At 37.9% G+C, this 23,379-nt stretch overlaps 1 protein-coding gene across 3 annotated transcripts in view; it reads left to right on the top strand.

The window, feature by feature from the left end:
• The first annotated feature begins 1,150 nt into the window (after nt 1-1,150).
• The window catches only part of DARS2 (aspartyl-tRNA synthetase 2, mitochondrial), a 354,382-nt gene continuing 332,153 nt past the window's right edge, over nt 1,151-23,379 (top strand). Inside the window, exons 1-15 of one of the 3 annotated variants that reach the window (XM_082386678.1) lie at nt 1,151-1,276; nt 1,934-2,033; nt 3,187-3,253; nt 4,827-4,928; nt 5,324-5,419; nt 6,838-6,961; nt 7,553-7,599; nt 8,236-8,342; nt 9,142-9,211; nt 9,888-10,067; nt 11,509-11,616; nt 12,941-13,003; nt 17,834-17,986; nt 20,320-20,538; nt 20,742-20,852. In XM_082386678.1, the coding sequence (XP_082242804.1) occupies nt 1,156-1,276; nt 1,934-2,033; nt 3,187-3,253; nt 4,827-4,928; nt 5,324-5,419; nt 6,838-6,961; nt 7,553-7,599; nt 8,236-8,342; nt 9,142-9,211; nt 9,888-10,067; nt 11,509-11,616; nt 12,941-13,003; nt 17,834-17,986; nt 20,320-20,538; nt 20,742-20,852 (1,668 nt within the window). In that variant the 5' untranslated portion in view covers nt 1,151-1,155. Of the gene's footprint in view, nt 1,277-1,933; nt 2,034-3,186; nt 3,254-4,826; nt 4,929-5,323; nt 5,420-6,837; nt 6,962-7,552; nt 7,600-8,235; nt 8,343-9,141; nt 9,212-9,887; nt 10,068-11,508; nt 11,617-12,940; nt 13,004-17,833; nt 20,255-20,319; nt 20,539-20,741; nt 20,853-23,379 lie in introns of all 3 variants that reach the window. The other 2 variants (XM_082386679.1, XR_014242979.1) reach the window with 2 other exon arrangements.

The raw sequence follows: 23,379 nt of genomic DNA, 5'->3' as shown, positions 1-23,379 counted from the left end.
CACCACAGGTGGGTTCACGACGGACGCAAACGGGCCCAGTAAGGAGATTTCCGTTCCCGCAGGCGCCAGCCGAGCCCGACACTTCACGCCGGGAGGGACATTTCCGCTGACTCAGCCACCCAGCTCCGCGACCCTCGCTCCTGCGGAGTCTGCTTCAGCCCACGGAGGGAAAGGGCAAGGGACAGTGTGTCCCAACTCGCCCCTCTCCAGCTGAGCCCTCAGGGGCCAACGCCAGCTCCAAAATCCCGCCGTTAAGAAGCAGCAACCTTGCGTTCAGCCGCCTCCTCAGTTTAAAATCGTTTCCCGACTAGCTCTGCGGCAGGACGCTAGACGCCTCCATGGCGCCGATTTCAAGTCAGTGAAGCAACTACGGTTGCCATTTTGACTGAGGGCACGGGAGCGCTCTAACCATTATCGTCTACTTTCCTAATCGCGGGGAGTTAACCTTCCGTGCTTTTCTACCGGTGCTAAACGGTCCTTCAAATTTCCGCCAGTAGTAAAGATGGCGGCATTCCCTGTGCTCTGACTGGTTGACTCCTTCCACCGCAAGCTTGGTTGTTCGTGGGGTGGGTTAAGGAGCGCTTGGCTCCCAGCGGCGATCTGTGTGTGGTTTCGGGCCCTAGAAACATTTTGGATTTGCTTGCATTCCTCCTTCTGAAGACCCGAGGTCGGCCACCAGGTTTGGGAGATTTGAAACGCGGGGCTGATTTTCCTCCCTGTTTTCCAGTTCTGCCCGCGGGAACCTTCTGGGAAGCGTGGAAGGATGGGAAGGGCGTGCGCCTGCTGACCGGCCCCGTGCTGCCTCTGCGTGGCCGCGGTGTCCCGCCTTGGCTGCTGTATGGAATCGTACGCTTGTCACTTCAGGCCGAAGCTTTGTTTGTTAATAGAAGTGAAACGGATGCGTTAAGAGGGGACAAAGATTTTAAAAGTTCTTTCCCCTACCCAACTTCCCCAAAGGCCCCAAAGACTTTGCAGATTTATCTAGTTTGCCGACACGAGCTGTTGAATGTTCAGCGGACAAGGGCTTAAATATAAGAGAGTGGGAACTACTAACATTTTAAGGGATTTGTGTGTATTTCCAAAACTGACTTTTGACCGCCATCCAACAAGTGCAGCGTGAGATTCCTGAGCGTCTCGCCATCCTGCGGCTCTAACATGTTCTGTTGGTTAAGTCGGCTGTACAGGGGTTTATCCAGACCCACTAGAAGGACCACACAGCTGATCTGGGGTTCTTTCTCCCGAAGTCTGGTACTGAGTTCACAGAGGAGAATTCCAGGTGAGTGTAGTGAAGAGGTTTGTCCTTTGAACAGCCCTTCCTCCTTTTCTCTGCAGCAAGAGCGCTTATTCCATTTTCCCCCTAGTCTCGACTGGATAGCTTTATGTGTAGAAGCACATCATTCACCCTCTTCATTTCTTATAATGTAGTTTTCTCCCTGGAATTTAAAAAGAGCAGAAAAGTAACCACGTGAATAGGCTATTCATTAAGCTCATGCTGTGAATAAGAAGCCTAAAAAATTCTTTCATACTTGAGAATATTTTGAATAGGGTTTTTAAATGTACAAGTGACTATTTCACTCTAGATTCATACTAAAACCAGTTACTGCACCATCAAATTTATGAAATTCCCAAGATCCTATTTCATTTGGGGAAGAAATGTGCACTATTAAGAACAATGCGTCTTAGGTCAATGCAGATGCTGGGTGATCAAAAATATTTAGATTCTTAACACAAGGCAAAAATTTACATTAAGACAGTTATTCACATGGCTTTTGACACATTTGCAGGTGAATTTAATAGTGATTGATTACATTCTTCAACTTTATAAATTTCATCCATTGACATGAAATACCAAAGATGGTATGATTTGAGAGTCTATTCTCAAACAATGTGCAAATGATATATTTTTAATCTTACTTTTTTTCGTTTCTTTAAGAACTCAGTAGCTTTGTTGCCCGGACCAACACGTGTGGAGAGTTGCGTTCTTCTTACTTAGGCCAAGAAGTCACCTTGTGTGGATGGATTCAGTACCGAAGGTAGATAGAGGCAGGTGGTTTAAGTATGCATGATGGTGGTTTTCCTAAGGCAATTTCAAACTGCTATTAATTTCTAACCAGTCAGAAGAATAAAAGCTTTGCAACTCCTGTAGGAGTCTCAGAAGTCATTGAATTTTCAGTTTTGTTTTTGTTTTGAAAGACTCAAATAGTGTCACTCTCAGTAAGTACCAGTAACATCTGTTGAAGGGTATAATAAGTGTGATCCACCAAGGGACAGAAATGTCCCTAGGTTTACTAAGATTGAAGAGTTCCTAGGACCAGTAATTGGGTAAGCTGGTAAGCTTCCATAGCATAAAAAAGCATAGTTTTTGCTAAATTTAGGTAGAGAAAAAGCCTAAAAACATGAACAATGATTCCTTAATGTTAGAGGACATATTATTGTTGTTGTTCATCTCTATATTCCAGAACATACCTGAATGGAACATTAATTCACAATGAAGAGATCTAAAATACATAGACTGAGTGATTTTCCTAAAGAATATGTCCCAAATGGGTGGATATTTGACCCATACATTTGGTGACTTTTATCTCCTGAAGGAAAATCTGAGGAGGCTTTCTGTACCTCTTCTTGGTACTAAGAACTGTATGTGAAATGTCGGTTGAATGCTAAAATATTGGGGTTTGGGGGACCTTTTGATGGCTTATAGAGGTATTAAGTTAGTACTGGACCTCTTTTAGAAAATTTTAGATTACATCTTATTTTTAGGAAAATAAAAGATTTTATATTGCCGTATTTTAAAAAATGACCAATCAGATGTCTCTAATATGCTAAAATATTACCTTTGGATTTTAATATATGGAAAGTTTCCAATTTTAACTCAAATTTCTTATAAAGACTTAAACCAATAAAATTTTTTAAGTTTTAAAATCTGCCTTTTCATTAATAAGCCATCTGGATAGCATTAGTAAGCTGTACATACAGCTACTAAAAGTTGAAATTGTAAACGAAAAAGTTTTTTCATTAATAAGCTACAAGATAATTACACAAATATAACTATGAATGCATATTATTTATTATAAAAAAGCAACATGTGAAATTGCATGGGTTTTTTATTTGTTTAATTTGTTTTGCCTGCTTAAATTTTGGTCTCAAAGATTTTATCCTAATATGTTCACTTTCTTCATTAATCAGGCAAAACATCTTCCTGGTCCTAAGAGATTTCCATGGGCTTGTTCAAGTTATCATTCCTCAGGATGAGGTAATAGAAGGTTCCTCCTGTTATCTCCAAGCCTCTTTGATGCTGTGGTTAGAATAAATGAAGCATGTTGGATAAGTATGTTTGAGATTTCAAATTAAGAAGTTTATTGTTAATGAAAATTAAAACTACCATAAGCCACATTAAGATAAATGACAAACTGCGAAAAAATATGTGCAATTCATGTCACAGACAAAGGGCTAATTTCTCTAATATCTAAAAGGCTACTACAAATCAATTAAAATTTTTTTAAAAAAATACCAGTGACCCACTAGAATGATGAGTGCAGAATATGAACATAAAATTTATAGAAAAAATATATAAATGGCTATTTTTCTATATGTCTGTAGACATATGAAAATATGCCCAACTTCACTCATAGGCAGAGAAATATGAATTAAAGCTACACAGAATTGTTATTTTTTATGCACTGGATTGACAACACACTGTGTTTGGGAAAACAAGTGCTCATACATTCCTGGAGGGAGTATAACTTGGCACTAGCTCTATGGATGGCAATTTGGCAATATCAAAATTATAAATGCATATATCCTTTGAACCATTCATTCCACTTGTAGTCAATGATCTTAAAGTTATCTTACACGTAGACTTACATAGATGCAAAATGACACAAATACAAGGTTATTCACTGCTGAAATATTTTTAATCGAAAGAACAATCTAGATGTTACCCAGTAAGAGACTGGTGTAAAAAATAATGTACATCCTTACAGCTATGCAAAAGACTGAAGAAGCTTATTATGTACTAATATGGGAAAAAATCCAAGGTATATTGTTAGATATAAAAACGGGATACAGAAGAGCATGTAGAGTGATATTATCTGTACTAAAAAGGGCTTGTGTATGTGTGTGTATATTATGAACTGTCCCTAGAAGGACACATAACATTGGGTATCTTTGGGGAGGGGAACTAAGGAGCTGGAGAGAGACTTTTCACTGTAGATCTGTTTATACCCTTTGAATTTGAGCCATGTGAAGGTACCACCTGCTCAAAAAATAATTACCATTAAATTTAGATAAAATAAAGAACTCTCATCATGCTTGCTGAACATCATTGGTTTCTATTTTGGTAATATTTACAAATGTTTGTACACCTGAGAAAAATAAGATTTACTCAGCTTTTAATGTTTGAAGTAAGTAAAGAGCCATGGGTTATCTTTCAGGGATCAGGATGCAGAGATGAGCATAGCTAACCCAGGAGAACTCCTTCACTTTGGACTCCATTATTGCTCTTGGATTTAACTGCCCCTAAGGCTAACCCTGGAGACAGTTGCCTTTAAAGAATGTGGGAATTGTTTGCATTAAACATTCTTCTCCTTATTCTCCTTTAAGGAAAAAAATTTTTAATTCTTAATAGTTTTACTTGCTGTATTATACGGAGTCAAAATGGGGATGCAGTTTACCAAATTCTTTAATAAAGTCATTAAGAGAAGCCCCAGTATTTATTGCAATTAAGTTATGAGTATTAACATTTTTCTAAGCCATAAGCTACAGTTGCTGCAGAGTCCTTTAAGTTCATTTATTTGTTGGAACTATTTTCCCCTCTTATTCTGTAGTCGGCTGCTTCTGTGAAGAAGATTTTATGTGAAGCGCCCATGGAATCTGTGGTGCAAGTGTCCGGGACAGTAATTTCCCGACCTCCAGGACAAGAGAATCCAGTTAGTAATTTAGAAACTGTCTATTTAAATTTTACCTGTGTACATGTGCACTGTCTGTCAACACATTCAGGCAACAGCGACTGAGTATCTATTAGATATCCAGCACTAAAGCTCTGCAGGTTCTACAAATGAACCTACAGATTTTAAAATCTCACTGCAAACATAAACACTTATGTAAATATGCATGTTAAGACATTTGGTAATGAGCTCATCAGCCACAGATATACATAAGAATGTCAAAGTCGTACACAGACATTTATGTTTTAGACTATACACTATAAGCACCCCGTGTTTTACATATGTAAATAAATGCTTGTGTTTTATAAATATTCATTGTGTACATGTCCTGATGAGTGATTTTTAAAATAGGTCTTTTCTCTCTCTCTCTCTTTAAGAAAATGCCAACAGGTGAGATTGAAATCAAAGTTAAAACAGCTAAACTTCTGAATTCCTGCAAGAAGCTCCCCTTTGAAATTAAGGACTTTGTGAAGGTGCCATCCTCTGTTACTAATAAAATAGAGTATCTAGAAAATGTTGATAACCAGTAAAGTGTCTTCAGAGTTTTTTAAAGAAAAAGTTTAACTTCTACAAAATTAAGCATGTTATTATAGCTATATCATGAATTATGCTGTTAGTTTTACAATTTCCTGGTGAACTGTTCTTAAATATCAACAGTTCATTAAGCTGTTGCAGCTCCTGAACACCTAGAATGTTTTTTCAGACAGCTGGAAACAAGGTTGTCTTTAAGACTTAGATGTTATTTTGTTCCATTTTTTTTGTTGCTATGGTTTTACATTTTGAGAGGAAATTTACGTTTACCTTAGAAATGGCCACGTGGCGTAGGAGATCCTGCATATATTAAGTTTAAGCCTCTAACAGTGATAAAATGTTTATAAGGCATATAAATATGATTACTGTAATTTAGGATGTTCTTTGAGGAAGCTAGACAGAACTGGATATGTAAGCCCAGCTAATTTTCAGCTTTGTCACAATTGTCTACAGTTGTAGACTTATATATACCTAATTTATAAACTAATCTATAAAGGATTTTTTAAATTGCATGGCCACTTAGTCTTACAATTGAGTTCCCAGTACTTAATATTTTAATTAGAAAAAGCAGTATAATTACAGAGTTGACCTTGTTGTGGGGAAAAAAAGGAAATATGCAGTTTTCCACCAGCTCTAAGCTTTTAGAAAGAGAAATGACAGGTAGTTCTTCTATTTCTATTTCTAGTATCAAAGAAATAAACTATTCCAGGGGAAACGACTTTTTAAAAAAGGTTGTCAGCACAGGAGGGATGCAGAGAATTCCAGCCTTGAAAATAAGCAGACCTTATCACTGTGTTCCTACTAGTACAGCTGTAGAGATTCGTCTGCTGCTTGCTTGCATTTCTTAAACTTGTCGTCCCATCCAGGTCATAAAGTCGTGGCTGTTTTTGGCCCTGGTATATATTTTCTAATGATCTTTGAAATCTTTACTTTTTTTTTTTTCAGGATTAAACTCCAGGCTTAAAAATGAATGGGTAGGGAGTTCCCTGGTGGCCTGGTGGCCTAGTGGTTAGGATTCCAGGCTTTCATGGCCATGGCCCGGGTTCAATCCCTGGTCGGGGAACTGAGGCCCTGCAAGCCACGTGGTCAAAAAGAAAAAAGGCGGAAAAAAAAGAATGAATAAATGTTTAGTAAGGTAGGCAAATTTCAGTCAGTGAAGTGTGGTTCACTGAAAAATGTAAAATCTATGCTAGTAACAAGCCTAGAAGTCATAGGAATTAAGGATGGTGGTGTGTGTGCACAAATGGTGGAAGCTAAAGATAGAGCTAAAGTTCTTGAAAATTCACAATCTGTATCTAAAGTTAATATCTTTTTAATATTTGAAAAATATTTAAACATAAAAATCTTTAAATCTGTTTAGAAAACAGAGGCTCTTCGTTTGCGGTATCGCTACTTAGATTTGCGTGGTGTCCAAATGCAGTATAACCTGCGACTGAGGTCCCAGATGGTCATGAAAATGCGGGAATATCTCTGTAATCTACATGGTAAGGGAAGAAACAGTAATTTCCATGTGTTTTATCCTAGAACATAATTTAGTAACATAAAACATAATTTAGTTCCCTAGTGGGTCATAAATACAGCCTTTTAAAGGTGATAGTGCCTGTTAATGTTGTCTAAGTATTTACCATCACTGTTGAAGGTGGACCAGCCCTTTGGTTGTTATCTGTAAGTTTTCTTAATTCTTTATCATGCTTGTACATCATTTGTTGGGAGCTCAGAAATGTCATATGAATGAAACTAGACTCTTCAGTCAGTCCTGGGTTTTTTCCTACTGTATTTGTGTTATTTTTGCTACACTAGCAGAACACAAGAAAAACCAGAACAGTTCAGTACACAAGAATCTATCAAACAGAATTATTACATTACAAAATTACCAACTTTATGAACAGAATAGAATTTTATGAAAATCTTCAGCTTCCCTCTTGGGTTTGTAGAAACCAGAATCAATATGCTTCGTAGCTTATTTCAGTCAAAATTCCTAATTAAAGGGTAGCCTCAGATTTGTTGGACTGTATTGTAGACATCATATTTGGTAAATTCCCATCTTTTAAATTCTGATATTTCTCTCTTTTTAGGGTTTGTGGATATAGAAACACCAACATTATTTAAAAGGACTCCAGGGGTATGTATATTCCTTAAATCAGCCTACTAATAATGTCCTGTTAATTATGAAACTGGACCACTTTGCTTTTATATTCCCTTAGTTCTATTTCTTTTATTTATTTTACTGCCTTAGGATGTTCAGACTAACTAGGTATTTTAAGAGTTGAGAAAATTATATGGGTCAGTACTTTTAGTCAGAATCCTTTAATCCTACATCATTTTCTTTCCATTGAGGTTTATAGCTACAAATCAATAATGAATTGGTTCATTAAAAATAAATCCATTGTTCATTAAGAACTGACATTTTCAAACACTGGTATTTATACAGTCTATGGACTTATAAAATTATAGTTTAAATTTAGAAAAGCAGTTAGGAATTACTTGACTAGGAATTGATGCACAAAATCCTTTTTAGCTAGTAACAGAATTGGGCATTCATTTCAACAAGCATACATTTAATACTTGCTGTATACAAATATTTAAAGCCTACTATGTGCAAGCCTTCTAGGGACTAAAGGATGAGCAAGAAATGATCTGTCATTGTGGGAACTTTGCTCTTTAGTTGATTTCATTGATGAACTGAAGTATTGACTTCTACCAGATCTTGAATTTGCTTTTTAATAATATCTCTGCTCTCCCTCTCTCTCATTCAAAGGGTGCAAAAGAGTTTGTAATACCATCCAGGGAACCTGGAAAGTTTTATTCTCTCCCTCAGAGTCCTCAGCAGTTTAAGCAGCTTCTGATGGTTGGTGGTTTAGACAGGTGAGCTTTCTTTATGATAGTACTGGTCAGAAAAGGAAAAGAGGGGGAAGAAAGGGGAAAAGGAAACACAAAGTTGTCTAATCTCTTAAAAGAAGGTTTGAAAATGTATGAGAGTTTGGAAAATACTTGTAAAATACCCTAAAAATGTGTAGTCATTATGTAAAGATTTATTGGGTGACCATCGTGTACAAAGCTCTATGCCAGTAGATGGGGTAGGGGGTTAAAAACAAAAAAGAATAGGTTTTGCTCTCAAGGAGCTAATGAATCTAGTAAGACAAAATAGGATATTAAAATCAACTGTGATGTAAACCAAAAATAAGTATGTTGAGTGTTGCAAATTAGTTGTATTAAGAGGTTTGAAATTATATTGTTTTGGGAAATATCACAAAAACTTTGGGAACTAGGCCTTCTGGGACAGAGCTGCGTTTCAGCAGATGAAGATGAGAGTTGGAATGGCATAGCACAGGAAAGCTCAAGTGTATTCATGGAGCAGTGAGTATTTCAATTTGGCTGAAGCAAAAGAGTGTGTATAAAGAAGCATGGACTGCCTTGCATGTCAGTCTAATATATGAATATCCAAAGGTGCCATTGTATATTTGTAAGAATATATTGAGCAGTTAACTTCTCAGGGGTCAACTATGTATCTGATTAGATTAGAGTATCATAAAGAATTTTAAAATTTCTTATGCCCTTTTAGTATCATTATTATTTCGTACCCTGCATTGCCAGGAACTTTTGGGGGAAAGTGTGTGTGTGTTTCTAGAATCCTGACTCAATTAACACTATTTTCCAATTGTAGATATTTTCAAGTTGCCCGATGTTATCGAGATGAAGGATCAAGACCAGACAGACAGCCCGAATTTACTCAGGTACTAAGTTATATTCACTCATCTCTTACTGATTCAGCCTTGCTACAGCCAAGAATGTCAAAACCAGGACAGAAATTATATATACTTCTCATTACATTTTATCTATCAGATATTTAATTAAACTAACCTGCAGTTGAGGCATTAGTTATTTAATTTTTGATCCATTTATAAAGAATATGGTCATAAACTAAGGAATGACAGATTCCTACAGTGTTTTAATGGTCATGATATGACAAAGTTCTTTAAAAAATCTCTTGTGCACTAAAACAGACAATTCTGTATGTTGATACTTAATCTATTTATCTGGTCAACGTCATCAAAGCTATTATGATTTAGTTTCTGTATGATATCATATTAATTAGTATGGCACAGAAATCAGTAATCAGCACAAAAACCGTAAGATTTGGAGTTGGACAGACCTAAGATCAAATGTAATGTAACCGTACATACTCAGGCAAGTCACTTAGCCTCTCTGAGCCTTAAGCCATGAGATAGTTGTGGGAACTAACAGTTTGATGTATGTAAAGCACTAGATGTACAGTAATATTTAACCTGCTTCCCCTTGTATTAAGAACAGAATCCAATGGTAATTTGAAACGAGAAATATATAAATGTGTATGTATATACTAATATTGTGGCTCTTCAAGTTAGTTTCCATATGTTGCTTTGGTTTCAGATTGACATAGAGATGTCCTTTGTAGAACAGACTGGCATCCAGAGTCTAATTGAGGGTTTGCTCCAGTATTCATGGCCCAGTGACAAAGATCCTGTGGTGGTTCCTTTTCCTTCTATGACTTTTGCTGAGGCGTTGGCCAGCTATGGAACTGATAAACCTGACACTCGCTTTGGGATGAAGGTACTTTTCTTCACTTTTCCAAGACTCTGCCCCCGAATAGTCCTATAGTCTTTTGAACCACTTTGATGTTTACAACCAGTTACACACACTGTTATATCATATTTTTTGTTGTTACCTTAGCGTGTTACTTTTGTTGTTACCCAGCTACAGCAGGAGAGAATAATAGCATGTTAGCATTACAGTACCTTTTCTCTATCTACTGTGTTCCAAGATTCATTTCCAAGAGCAAGGTTCTTGCTATAATGTTTTTATTACTGGCAAGTTATTAGTTACATGGATACGAATGGTAACTTGAAAGGAAAAAAAAAAAAAAAAAAAAAAAACCTGTTCTTTCCTCTTGAATTTTTCTTAAGCTAAAATGGCACTTGAAAGGCAAATGATTAAGAGTTATTTATTCTTTTTCCCTGGTCTATAAAGAGCTCAAACATATGGAAATGTTTATTCATATTGTTAAGATCTACACATATTTAACTAAGGGTAACAGTAGAACTTACACAGAGCAGTTTTCCTTAGCAGGCCTCTTGTTATTTGCTCTTAGACAGCAACAGCCCTTCATCACTGTAATGCTGGTGACATTTCTATATCTCAGTTCTCAGTGCAGATTCCTTAGAAACTGAGTTCTGCTTGGTCCACGAATAGGCAGTGCTCAATTCTCAGAATGAAAAAAACATAGCACACAAAAAAGTCATAACTGCCTATTTACAGCAGCCAGCTTGACTACTCCTTGTTTCTTCTTTTGTAATATGAAATGGTGGTTCTTAAGTCAGACTGCTTAAGTTAAATTCTGGCTCTGCCACTTACTAGCTGTGTTATCTTGGGCAAGTCATTTCTTTCTCTGTGCCTTGGTTTTCTCATCTATTAAATGGGGATAATAAGAGGGCCTACCTCATACTCTTGTTGTGCAGATGAAATGAGTTATTACTAATGAATAATTAGTACATTAACACTTGTCATGGTGCCCAGCCCATGGTAAACACTCTATGAATGCGCTCTATAAACATTAACAAGATCTACTTTCCTCTTTAAAATATTGTTTGTAAAAGGTTTTGAGGAACTTCCCTGGTGGCACAGTGGTTGGGAATCCACCTGCCAATGCCGGGGACACGGGTTCGATCCCTGGTCTGGGAAGATCCCACATGCCGTGGAGCAACTAAGCCTGTGCACCACAGCTACTGAGCCTGCACTCAGGAGCCCAAGAGCCACAACTACTGAGCCAGCACTCTAGAGCCCGTGAGCCACAACAAGAGAAGCCACCGCAATGAGAAGCCCATGCACCACAATGAAGAGTAGCCCCTGCTCACCGCAACTAGAGAAAGCCCACGCGCAGCGACAAAGAGCCAAATGCAGCCAAAAATAACTAAATAAATTTACTTTTTAAAAAAGGTTTTGAGATAAACATTACTTCACGTTTAATTACCTTTTCCTGTTATCCATTTTCCAGATTGTAGATATCAGTGATATGTTCAGAAACACAAAGGTTGGATTTCTTCAGGATGCGCTTAGTAAACCCCAAGGAACCATCAAAGCCATATGTATCCCTGAAGGAGAAGTAAGTGGAGCACAATTCTGTATTTTCTCTAAAATGTACATTTGGGAAGTAAATATGTTCAACATTGGTACATTTAAACTTTAGAAAGAAAAATTCTCTTTAAATAAAAATGCATTTTTTCATATAAAGTCTAATAGTGTCTCTAAAACTATAAGTAGAAAATGATAAAACTTTATGAATATGAGTTTACACTCTCGAGATCTAGAGCTTTTATTTTTCCTTTTAAATAATGCTGTAAAGTTCTCCTTCATTTGAGTTTATCTCCACCAGTGATGAGTATAAAATAGTATTCCTATTCTGTCTCCAGCCTCAGTTTGTCCAACAGCTCCCAGCCCCATATCAGCTCCAGCATAGCCCTTGCGTGTTGGTTCTTGGTCTTCTGATGCTCTGGGGTCTATTGCATTAATAATGGGAAGAGAAAGGAGGTGGAGCTATGAAAAGCAAAAGGAAGGGAAATGAGGGTAGGAGAGAGAAAGAATGGTTGGGTTGGGTTGGGTAAGCATGGACTCTTAAGTAATGGGGCATGTCTATTTTCTGTAGTTAGTACACCTGCTTTGAAAATAATTTAAGAAGAGTTCTAAAAGTATTTTGAATAAGATTACTATTTTGAAAGGCTATTCAGTTGGATACATAAGCCTATTAGCATATTTAAAATGGGGATAAGAATTCAGTCTCATTACTTTTTTTTTCACTTCATATGTTCAGTGAAAGTAATTTGGTGTCTGTATTCTAGTCCAGACATATTGAATGTGTTTGGGTAAGCTTGGTATAACATATATTGCTTGTTATTATTATTTACCCCAATTGGAGTATGTCCAATTCTTTCCCAAGTAGATTATAAGGACTGCAGGGCCATGAACCATGTTTTCACCTTTTTTATATCTCCCATACCTAATTAAGTGCTCCATGAATATTAGTGATGATGATAGCCATAATGTCTCACTTAGAAACACATTGAGGTAATTTAGAAAAGATATAAAGAATTTTAAGAGACTTGAAATAATCAAATTCTGAATCCTCTTATTGATTTTATTGATCCTTCACAATTCAGTTGCAAAGATTCATTTTGAACATATTATAGATACACAGTCTTCTGTGGAATACATTCACAGCTATTTCCAATAAGACCTGCATAATTGGAAAAAAATACACCCTGTAACAAGCCTTAAAATTTTGTCATTTGACAACAGAAATTAAATCTTTATTGAATCTTATTATTGTGATGGAAAAACACAAAATATATTTGTTTCCCATTTCATTTCATAAACATGTTTGTGAAGCTAAGTGTCATATTGATGAGTTTACTTTGATTTTCTTTCATCAGAAATACTTAAAAAGGAAAGACATTGAGTCCATTAGAAAATTTGCAGCTGACCATTTTAATCAGGTAAGGAGCAGGTTTTTTCCTTTCTTTTAGGGATTCTATATTTTTAACTGTTAATTGCTTGAGCTCTTATGCTATCATTAGTTTTGAGGGGCTTGTTATTTCAGATCATTCTACTTTTCTTCTTTTTATTTTTAAAGTTAATCTTACCCCTGGGTATAACTCCAAAACTTCAACTTAGTTGAATTCACCATTAATCAGAATGTGAAAGTTCAACCATAGCCTTTTAAAATAAACAGTGGTACTTTAATGCAGTTGGGAAAATTAAATAGAGCCCCATGTGCCCAAGGTTTAAATGAAAGCATGGCAGGTATGAAAGAAAGCCAGTATTCATTGTTCTTCCCATACCCTTTTTAGAATTATGAATATACCTTTCCTTTGACAGATACACTTTGTGCTCTTGGCTTGGTGAACAGTAGCACTAAAATACGGCGGAGGAGCAGGGAATGGGCATTCTTACACTGTCACTGGAAGTATAAATTACCTCAGCCATTTTGGAATCACTAACTTTAAAAATAGTCATATTTTAAAATATGACTCTTTGAGTCAATAATTTTCTATACTTTAAAGAAAGGATCTTAGATATGAGGACACTTATGCACAGTATCATTTACAGGAATAAAATGAAACCATATGGGAGTGATTAAATAAATTAAGGTAGAATTAAAGGATTAAATATTAAAGTTCCTTTTAAAAATTTTGTCTCTTAACTAAAAGTTTGTAATGTAGGAAAAATGTTCAGGTTATAATGATTTGTAGGAAAAGGAGAATACAGAACTATATATTCACTGATCATAACCATGTATAAACACTGTATTTGTGGATTGAAAATGGACTACTCAGACAGTCTCTTCAGCAAGTGGTGTTGGGAAAGCTGGACAGCCACATGTAAATCAATGAAGTTAGAACACACCCTCACACCATACACAAAAATAAACTCAAAATGGCTCAAAGATTTAAAATATAAGACATGACACCATAAAACTCCTAGAAGAGAACATATGCAAAACATTCTCTGACATAAATCATAGTAATACTTTGTTAGATCAGTCTCACAAGGCAAAAGAAATAAAAGCAAAAATAAACAATGGGACCTAATCAAACTTACAAGCTTTTGCACAGCAAAGGAAACCATAAACAAAACAAGAAGACAACCTATGGACTGGGAGAAAATATTTGCAAATGATGTGACCAACAAGGGCTTTATTTCCAAAATTACAAACAGCTCATACAACTCAATATCAAAAAACCAAACAACCCAGTCAAAAAATGGGCAGAAGACCTAAATAGACATTTCTCCAAGGAAGACACACAGATGGCCAATAGGCGCATGAAAAGATGTTCAACATCATTAATTATTAATTATTGCAAACCAAAACTACAATGCCATCATCAAAAAGTCTACAAATGATAAATGCTGGAGAGGGTGTGGAGAAAAGGGAACCCTCCTACACTATTGGTGGGAATGTAAATTGATGCAGCCACTATGGAGAACAGTATGGAGGCTCCTTAAAAAACTAAAAATAAAGTTACCATATGATCCAGCAATCACACTCCTGGCATATATCCAGAAAAGAGCAAACCTCTAGTTTGAAAAGATACATGCATCCCAGTGTTCATAGCAGCACTATTTACAATAACCAAGATATGGAAGCAACCTAAGTATCCATCAACAGATGAATGGATAAAGATGTGGGGTGTGTGTGTGTGTGTGTGTGTGTGTGTGTGTGTGTGTGTGTGTACACACACAATGGAATATTACTCAGCCATAAAAGAACAACAAAATAATGCCATTTGCAGCAACATGGGTGGAGCTAGAGATTATCATACTAAGTGAAGTAAGTCAGAGAAAGACAAATATATTACTTATATGTGGAATCTAATAAACAATACAAATGAACTTATTTACCAAAAAACAGACTCACAGACATAGAAAACAAACATGGTTACCAAAGGGGAAGTGGGGGAGGGATAAATTAGGAGTTTGGCATTAACAAATGCACAGTACCATGTATAAAATAGATAAGCAACAGTGATTTACTGTATAGCCCAGGGAACTACAGTCAGTATCTTGTAATAACCTATAACGGAAAAGAATCAAAAAATAAATATATTTATATGAATAACTGAATCACTTTGCTGTACACCTGAAACTAACACAATATTGTAAATCAACTATACTGCAATTTTTTTAAAAAAAGAGAGGAAAAAAAAAAGGAAATGGACTACCCACCTCTACTACCACACATCACAAGTCTCATACATCAAGTTCAAAGGGATTTTTCAAGAAAAAAGAAAGATAAGGATAATGGTTTCCAAAATGGGTCAAGGCAAAATAAGAAAAGCCAGGGGTATAAAAAGCTTTTCATAAAGTTAAATGAATTTAAAGGACTATACTTCTCATTTTTTGCTATAGAAATGTGTTTTCTTTTATGAAATGATGGTAATAGTAGATATTTGGGGTTTGTTTTATGCCTTTGATAAAATTCAAAATTGTCAACCCTATATCTCCCAATTTTCTCTGTTTTTATTTTACTAGTGTTTGAAACCTGTATTTAGGAACCACAGGAACACGAAATAAGCCTGAGAGTTAACTTTGGCAGCCTTTAGTTGATGAGACTATTATCACATTTTCTTCTTCTTCTCTTTCTTCTCTTTTCTTCTTTACTTTCCTAATTTCCTGAATTTTTATATTTTTAAAATGTATTAATATGTTTTAACTTGATTTGCCTTGAATTGTTTTTAATGTTTATTTTTAGCAATATGCTGCATGTACATGGTTTAAAAAAAAAAACAAATAGTAAAGAAGGATTAATAGTTCAATACAATAAGTGTTTACTCTAGCTCACTCTATTCCAGTCCCATACCAGAGTACCTCTGTTTTTATCAGAATGCCTTTTTTTTTTTTTTTTTTTGGCTGTGTTGGGTTTTTGTTGCTGCGCACAGGCTTTCTCTAGTTGTGGTGAGCAGGGGCTGCTCTTCCTTGCAGTGTGCGGGCTTCTCATTGCAGTGGCTTCTCTTGTTGTGGAGCATGGGCTCTAGGCCTGCGGGCCTCAGTAGTTGTGGCTCGCGGGCTCTAGAGCGCAGGCTCAGTAGTTGTGGTGCACGGGCTTAGTTGCTCTGAGGCATGTGGGATCTTCCTGGACCAGGGCTCAAACCCGTGTCGCCTGCACAAGCAGGCAGATTCTTAACCACTGCGCCACCAGGGAAGCCCCTACTTACCCGTTTTAAACCTTGCATCGTACCTCCTGCAATGAGAGGTAAGGCTCACATACACAGGCCTTACCTAATTACTCTGTACCTCTTCACAGCTGTCTTTCTGGACATTTTCTTCATTCCTCTTCTGAGTTGAAGCTACTCTTTTCCTGGATCCCAGATCTTCCTCTTTCTTACTAGTGCTGGATTATATCCTTAAGTAACTTCCTAAGACAGCATGTGAAAGAGAAACTTTCTGAATCCTTATATGTCTAAAAATGTCTTTGTGTTCAAAACCTCACACTTGATTAATAATTTGGCTTGGTATAAAATTCTGAATTGGTAGTCATATCCCTTTAGAACAGTGCTGTCCAGTAGACTTTCTGCAATGATGGAACTGTTTCATATCTGCATTGTCCACTATGGTAGCCACCAGCCAGTGTGGCTATTGAATGCTTGATATGTGGCAAATATATACCTGAGGAACTGAATTTTTTATTTTATTTCATTTTACTTTAAATTTAAATAGCTGCATGTGACAATGAGCCTTAGCTCATTGGAGGCATTGCTTTATTTTTTTTATACCTACTGTTACTGATAAGAAGTCTGATGTTTGTATGAATTTATTCTTTTATAGTAAACCTAATTTTTTTTTCCCTTTGAAAGCTTTCAGCCTCCTGATTCCTGATGCTCTGAAATTTCACAGTCTGTATAACTTTGAGTCATTTTTCATTCAGTGTGTTGCACACTTGAAGGGCCCTTTGAATATGAAGGCTCATGTCTTTCATCTGTGGAAAATCTGTCTTTTTTATTCTTTCTGGGAGATTTGTTCAACTCTTCTGTTGAATTTTTTTTTTTAAGCAATCATATTTTTATTTCCCACTAGCTCTTTCTTGCTTATTTTCATTACATTTTATTCCGGTCTTATTGATAAAATACCTTTTTTAATATCTTTGAGGATTCAAGTTTTTTGGTCCCTAAATTACCTCTTTCCTCTAGGGTCATTTTTTTTCTGTTTATCTGGGTCTTTTTTTTCTTTTTTTTTAATGCTGTAGCTTCTTCAATGTGTAGTGATGTGATTGTTAATTGTACACATTTAAGAATATGAGCCATTTAAAAAGCTGTTTAAAGGGGCTTTTGTAAATGGTTAGGTTTAGAAATGGTTAGGTTTTGTAAATGGTTAGGTTTTGTAAATGGTTAGGTTTAGTTTTGGGTGAGCAACAACACAGTTGGCTATCACCCCAGGGCTCTTCTTAAGAGCCCTGCACCTCTAGGATTTTGCAGGGTAAGATCAGTTCCTTCCTGTGCTGAAGCTGCTCCATTGTTCTCTAGGCCAGAGCTTCCTGCATCTTGCTTCTTTGGTCATTCCTATTCCTCTCGCCTGCAACCTGCCAAAAATTTTCAGAAATCTCTTCGCTCTTATATCCCTTCCCACCCTTCATTCCTTTTCTTTTTTTTTCATTTTGGTGAGATTAATTTTTAGATTCCTTTAGTATCGTTTTGAAGGGCTTCAGGGAGGGAATAGAGATAATCTCATGTAGGTTCATTTTCTTTTGGAAACAAGAAATCTTTGTACTCCAGGAAAAATAAATCAACCCCGCTTTTTGAAAAATGTATAAGTCTTTTTCTTTGTCACAGGAAGTCTTACCTATATTCTTGAAAACCAATAACAACTGGAATTCTCCAGTTGCTAAGTTCATAATGGAGGAGCAAGGCTTGGGACTAATCAGACTGTTGGAGACCCAAGAGGAGGATGTGGTCCTGCTAACTGCCGGAGAGCATAAGAAAGCAGTAAGCAACATTACCTCCTGGCATCTGTGCTGTTGATGCTGAATGATGCCTCTCTTCTCCTGTGTGTATAGTACATATTTGAAATTGACTGTTAATTTCATAAATTGGAGCTGCTCTGCATGAGTTTTTATGTCTTTTGGCACTGTAATAAAATGCACTGTATAAAAACTAGAGTTTTTTTCATCAGCTAACAGCCTACATTGGCATTGCTCACAGCGATTAGATCTGGCTCTAGGAAAGCCTCTTAGGTAGAGAGCTATTGGTATTCATTGCACAACTGTGAAAAAATATTTTCAGTTTTGAAGTTTTACAGATTAAGAAAAGTTGGTTGTCCCAAACTTTTGTACATAATGCATTCCTGAAAATGTGGAGGGACAGATCAGACTGCTGGAGGGCTGCTGGGCTGGCAGACACCCCTGGCTCTACTTGGTTGAGGCAGTACCCTTTTTCCTCAGGAGCAGCAGCTGGGAGGTGGTGCAGGGTGCCATGCACTGGCTAAATCACCACTCTTCAGGAGACGTATGGAGCAATGGATTTAACTTTAGGGATCATTATAAAATATACAAAGTGTGGTATAAAACTCAAACATGAATATTGAAAATATACTGTAAAGATCAAACATGATAAAAATTCATCCTTGGGAATTCCCTGGCAGTCCAGTGGTTAGGACTCGGCACGTTCACTGCCAGGGCCCGGGTTCAGTCCCTGGTTGGGGGAACTAAGATCCCGCAAGCCATGGGGTGCAGCCAAAAATAAATAAATAAATAAAAATTCATCCTTACACTATAGTATGATATCCTTATAGTGTCTGATTAGTACTTTATCAAGTTCATTCTTCTAATTTATATTTGCACTGTGCTTATTTATCATTATATCTTCCAAAGGAAAAGTTTCAGAGTTCAGCTACAAAGCTAAATATAATCCACTGTCCGTACCTTTCCCTGCAATAGTAGAGTGAGGAAAGCTACATAATTACAACTTTTCTTGATATTACAGCCCTCTTTTTTTTTTTTTTTTTTTGGCCACGCCACGCAGCTAGTGGGATTTTAGTTCCCCGACCAGGGATCGAACCTGGGCCCTCATAAGTGAAGCATGGAGTCCTAACCACTGGACTGCCAGGGAATTCCCTACAGTCTTTTTTTTTTTTTAATTAATTCATTTATCAACATTAGTTTTTAATACCAGCCATGAGCCAGTACTGTTAAATTTGCTGGGGGATGCACCAGTTAATTACAAATTTTATTGTCAATGCATTTCTTAAAAAAGAATTTGGGATTTTGTATTAAAAATCCTGCTGCAGATTCATTTGGCCATTAAACTTTACCCTGGCATGAACTAAAACTGCTCCTGTTCTCTTCCCAGAAAGGCATCACTCTAATTCCTATTGGGACTTCCTTGAGAGAAAGCTAGAAAGCAGATTTGTGAGGAATAACATTAGCATTCTGAATATGTCACAGTGAAGGTGCCCTTTGCGGATATCTAAGTGTCAGATAGAATAGGCTACAGAGTGACACCCTGTGCATGTCTCCAGGCATGTCTCCTGTTCTGACTAATTGCCCTTTCTCAGGGATGCCCTGCCTGTCATCGTTAGCACTTATCACAGTTAGCACTCTCTGTCTGCCCACAACTGTTTCAAGTACTTGGTGTATATTAACTAACTTAATCCTCATGCCAACCCTATTGAGAGAAGTATTGATACTGTTACCATCTTAAAAGATAAGAAAACTGAGGCACAGAGGTTGAGAATTTGTTCACACTCACACAGCGAGGAGGTAGAGGAGAGGAGCCAGGTTTCTAACCCACAAAGTCCAGTTCCAGAAGTCACATTCTTAATGTAACCTCTAATCCATACTGTCTGTCTAATAACAGCCAACATTATTGAACATTAAGTGTGTTCCAGGCTCTCATCAGGATCACCACAACCCTTCAGGAACAGTAAGGAAATAATAATCATAATAGCTGGTTCGTATTACAGAGCTTATCTGACTTGATCTTCACAACAGTCTTTGGAGTAGATATTTCTATCTCCATTTTACTATGGAAAAAGGTGCAGAGAAGTTAGTCAGTAGCCAAAGTGAGATACAGACCCAGGTTAATCAAGCTCTGATACCTGTGTTCTCAGTCACTGTGTTAGCAGATACTCACCAAGTCGGCTGAGTCTGACGATTCTCAACCATGTCGCAGTCAGATCATCCTCAGATTTTTCTCTCCTGAGAGGCTAAGAGCACCTCATCTGTAAATTGGCTAATCCTTTCTCAGAGAATCCATGTTGTGTCATTTTCTGCCTACTCTGTCACAGCAGTTAGCTCAACGTTTGTATCTTCTGTTTGCAGTGCTCTTTGTTGGGAAAATTACGACTGGAGTGTGCTGACCTTCTAGAAGCAAGAGGAGTGGTGCTTCGTGACCCAGCTCTGTTCTCTTTCCTTTGGGTTGTGGATTTCCCCCTCTTCTTTCCCAAGGAGGAAAATCCCGAAGAGCTGGAGGCAGCCCATCACCCATTTACCGCTCCCCACCCCAGTGACGTCCACCTCCTTTACACTGAGCCCCAAAAGGTAACATATCTATACTTCCAAATTAAAAGGAAATATGGAAACAAGGCAAAGAACTTCAGGTTTCATAGTCTGACCCAGTTCTGGAAGCCCCAGAAGAAATTGCTGGGTTTGAGCCATTGTCTCTAAGTAGCTACAGGGTCTTCAGCATACAGAACAGAAAACCAGAGATTTTCTCTAACATAAAGGCTCTTTGAATCTTCTAGGTCCGTAGCCAACACTATGACTTGGTTTTAAACGGCAGTGAGATAGGAGGTGGTTCTATCCGAATTCATGATGCAGAGCTACAGCATTACATCCTGGCAACAGTACTAAAGGTAACATCATCTTCTAACTTGGTCTTTTTAAAAAACTGTAATATTTGTCTGTTTTGTTAAAATTTGTTATGAATGGAGGATTCACTAGATATAGAATAGTATCAGCTTATTTCTCTACCTTTAGTGTTAGACTTTGAAAAATAAATAATAATATGTATTTTTTAGTGACTACTATATGCCAGGCACTAGGTACCTTATACACATGGATACATTTAATCCTCACAGTTACTTTTTTTGTTTGTTTTTAATTTATTTTTGGCTGCATTGGGTCTTCGTTGCTGCACGTGGGCTTTCTCTAGTTGTGGTGAGCGGGGGCTCCTTTTCGCTGCAGTGCACGGACTTCTCATTGCGGTGGCTTCTCTTGTTGCAGAGCACGGGCTCTAGGCACGTGGGCTTCAGTAGTTGTGGCACGTGGGCTCAGCAGTTGTGGCTCGTGGGCTCTAGAGCACAGGCTCAGTAGTTGTGGTTCACGAGCTCTAGAGCACAGGCTCAGTAGTTGTGGCACACGGGCTTAGTTGCTCCGCGGCATGTGGGATCTTCCCAGACCAGGGCTCAAACCCACGTCCCCTGCATTGGCAGGTGGATTCTTAACCACTGTGCCACCAGGGAAGTCCCTCACAGTTACTTTTTAAATTAAGACCTTTATTCTACTCATTTTAAAGATAAGAAACTGAGGCAGATGAATTAATTTGCCCAAAGTCACACAGCACAGAAGCAAGCAGAGCCAGGATTCGAATCCAGGCAGGTTGGTTCTTGAACCCAAGCTCCTAAACTCCTAACCACTGCACTGCTCAAAAAAGGATGCAGTCCGAAATGACTGAAAATGTTGATAATGCTAGAGAAAGACAGAAAGGTTTGAAAGGATTTTATGTCACTTAGTATTTGAGGTGGGGTTAGATTTTAATGACAGAGAGTGGGTTAATCAGAATTTTCAAAAGAAGAGTCTCTATAGATGCAAGCCTAAGAATCTGCAGTTTGTTGATGACTCTTTAGGAAGCTAGGATAGATTTTAGGAAGGCAAATGTCCAAGAGTCTGATCCTAAAATATCATTTTGTGGGATTAACTAACAGGGGTGAGGTGGGATAGAGGAACTTTATTTCTTTTTTTTTTAATATAAATTTATTTATTTTATTTATTTATTTTTGGCTGCGTTGGGTCTTCGTTGCTGTGCGTGGGCTTCTCATTGCGGTGGCTTCTCTTGTTGCGGAGCACGACTCTAGGCGCGCAGGCTTCAGTAGTTGTGGCTCACAGGCTCAGTATTTGTGACTCGCAGGCTTTAGAGTGCAGACTCAGTAGTTGTAATGCACGGGCTTAGTTGCTCCGCAGCATGTGGGATCTTCCCGGACCAGGGCTCAAACCCATGTCCCCTGCATTGGCAGGCGGATTCTTAATCACTGCACCACCAGGTAAGTCCCAGGAACTTTATTTCTAAGAATAGGATTGGAGAACTCAACACCAAACTCCCCCTTTAGCTTTAAAAACATTGCAAACTCCCTTAACTTTTCTCCTCTTAAGCCAAAGCCCCTAATGTTTCCCAGCCTATTTTTTTCATTCCTTTCAAGCTTCTCAAAATGTCAGTGAGAATACATTGCTTCCACTTCTTCCCTACCCACCAGTGTTTCTCAGCCCTTCTGCACATTAGAACAGAATCACCTGAAAAGCATTAAAAACAAACAAAAAAACACTCACTGCTCCTTACCAGACCAATTAAATAAAAAGCTCTAGACGTGAGGCTTGGGCATTTGTTCCTTAAAAGCTTGCCACTTGATTGTGATCTGTAGACTGGTTAGGGAACCACTTCAGACACATTTTCAACATTTCTACAGGCATTGCCTCACAAAAGTAACTTGCACGGTCACCAAATCCAGCGGTCTGTTGTTGGCCCACAAGCCATCCTACCTTCTGGCAGCATCTGCATTGTTGCCCTTCTAATAACGTTCTCTCCTCTTGGTCCCTCTGACAGATTCGGTTCCTTCTTTCATCCTACCTTTCTGAGGCCACATCTCCATGTCCTTAATTGGTCTTACCCTGTCTGCATTACCAGCATAATAATAGCTGCATTTACTGAGCCCCAGGCATTTCCCTGCATGTTGTAGTATCTGTGACTTGCCATATTCTCTTGCTAAACTGTAAACCTCTTAAGGTACTTTTTTTTTTTTTTTTTTTTTTATGGCTGTGTTGGGTCTTCGTTTCTGTGCAAGGGCTTTCTCTAGTTGCGGCAAGCGGGGGCCACTCTTCATCGCGGCGCGCGGGCCTCTCATTATCACAGCCTCTCTTGTTGCGGAGCACAGGCTCCAGACGTGCAGGCTCAGTAATTGTGGCTCACGGGCCTAGTTGCTCTGCGGCATGTGGGATCTTCCCAGACCAGGGCTCGAACCCGTGTCCTGCATTGGCAGGCAGATTCTCAACCACTGCGCCACTGGGGAAGCCCCCCTTAAGGTACTTTTTTAACTCAACTTTTATTTTCCCTTTAGCAACCAATTGTACTGTGTGGCACCTAGTGGACCCTCAGTGTGTATTTAAATT

This window comes from Balaenoptera borealis (genome assembly GCF_965194805.1).
Source record: "Balaenoptera borealis genome assembly, chromosome: 1".
Classification (NCBI taxonomy): domain Eukaryota; kingdom Metazoa; phylum Chordata; class Mammalia; order Artiodactyla; family Balaenopteridae; genus Balaenoptera; species Balaenoptera borealis.
This window is presented reverse-complemented; position numbering and strand designations above follow the sequence as displayed.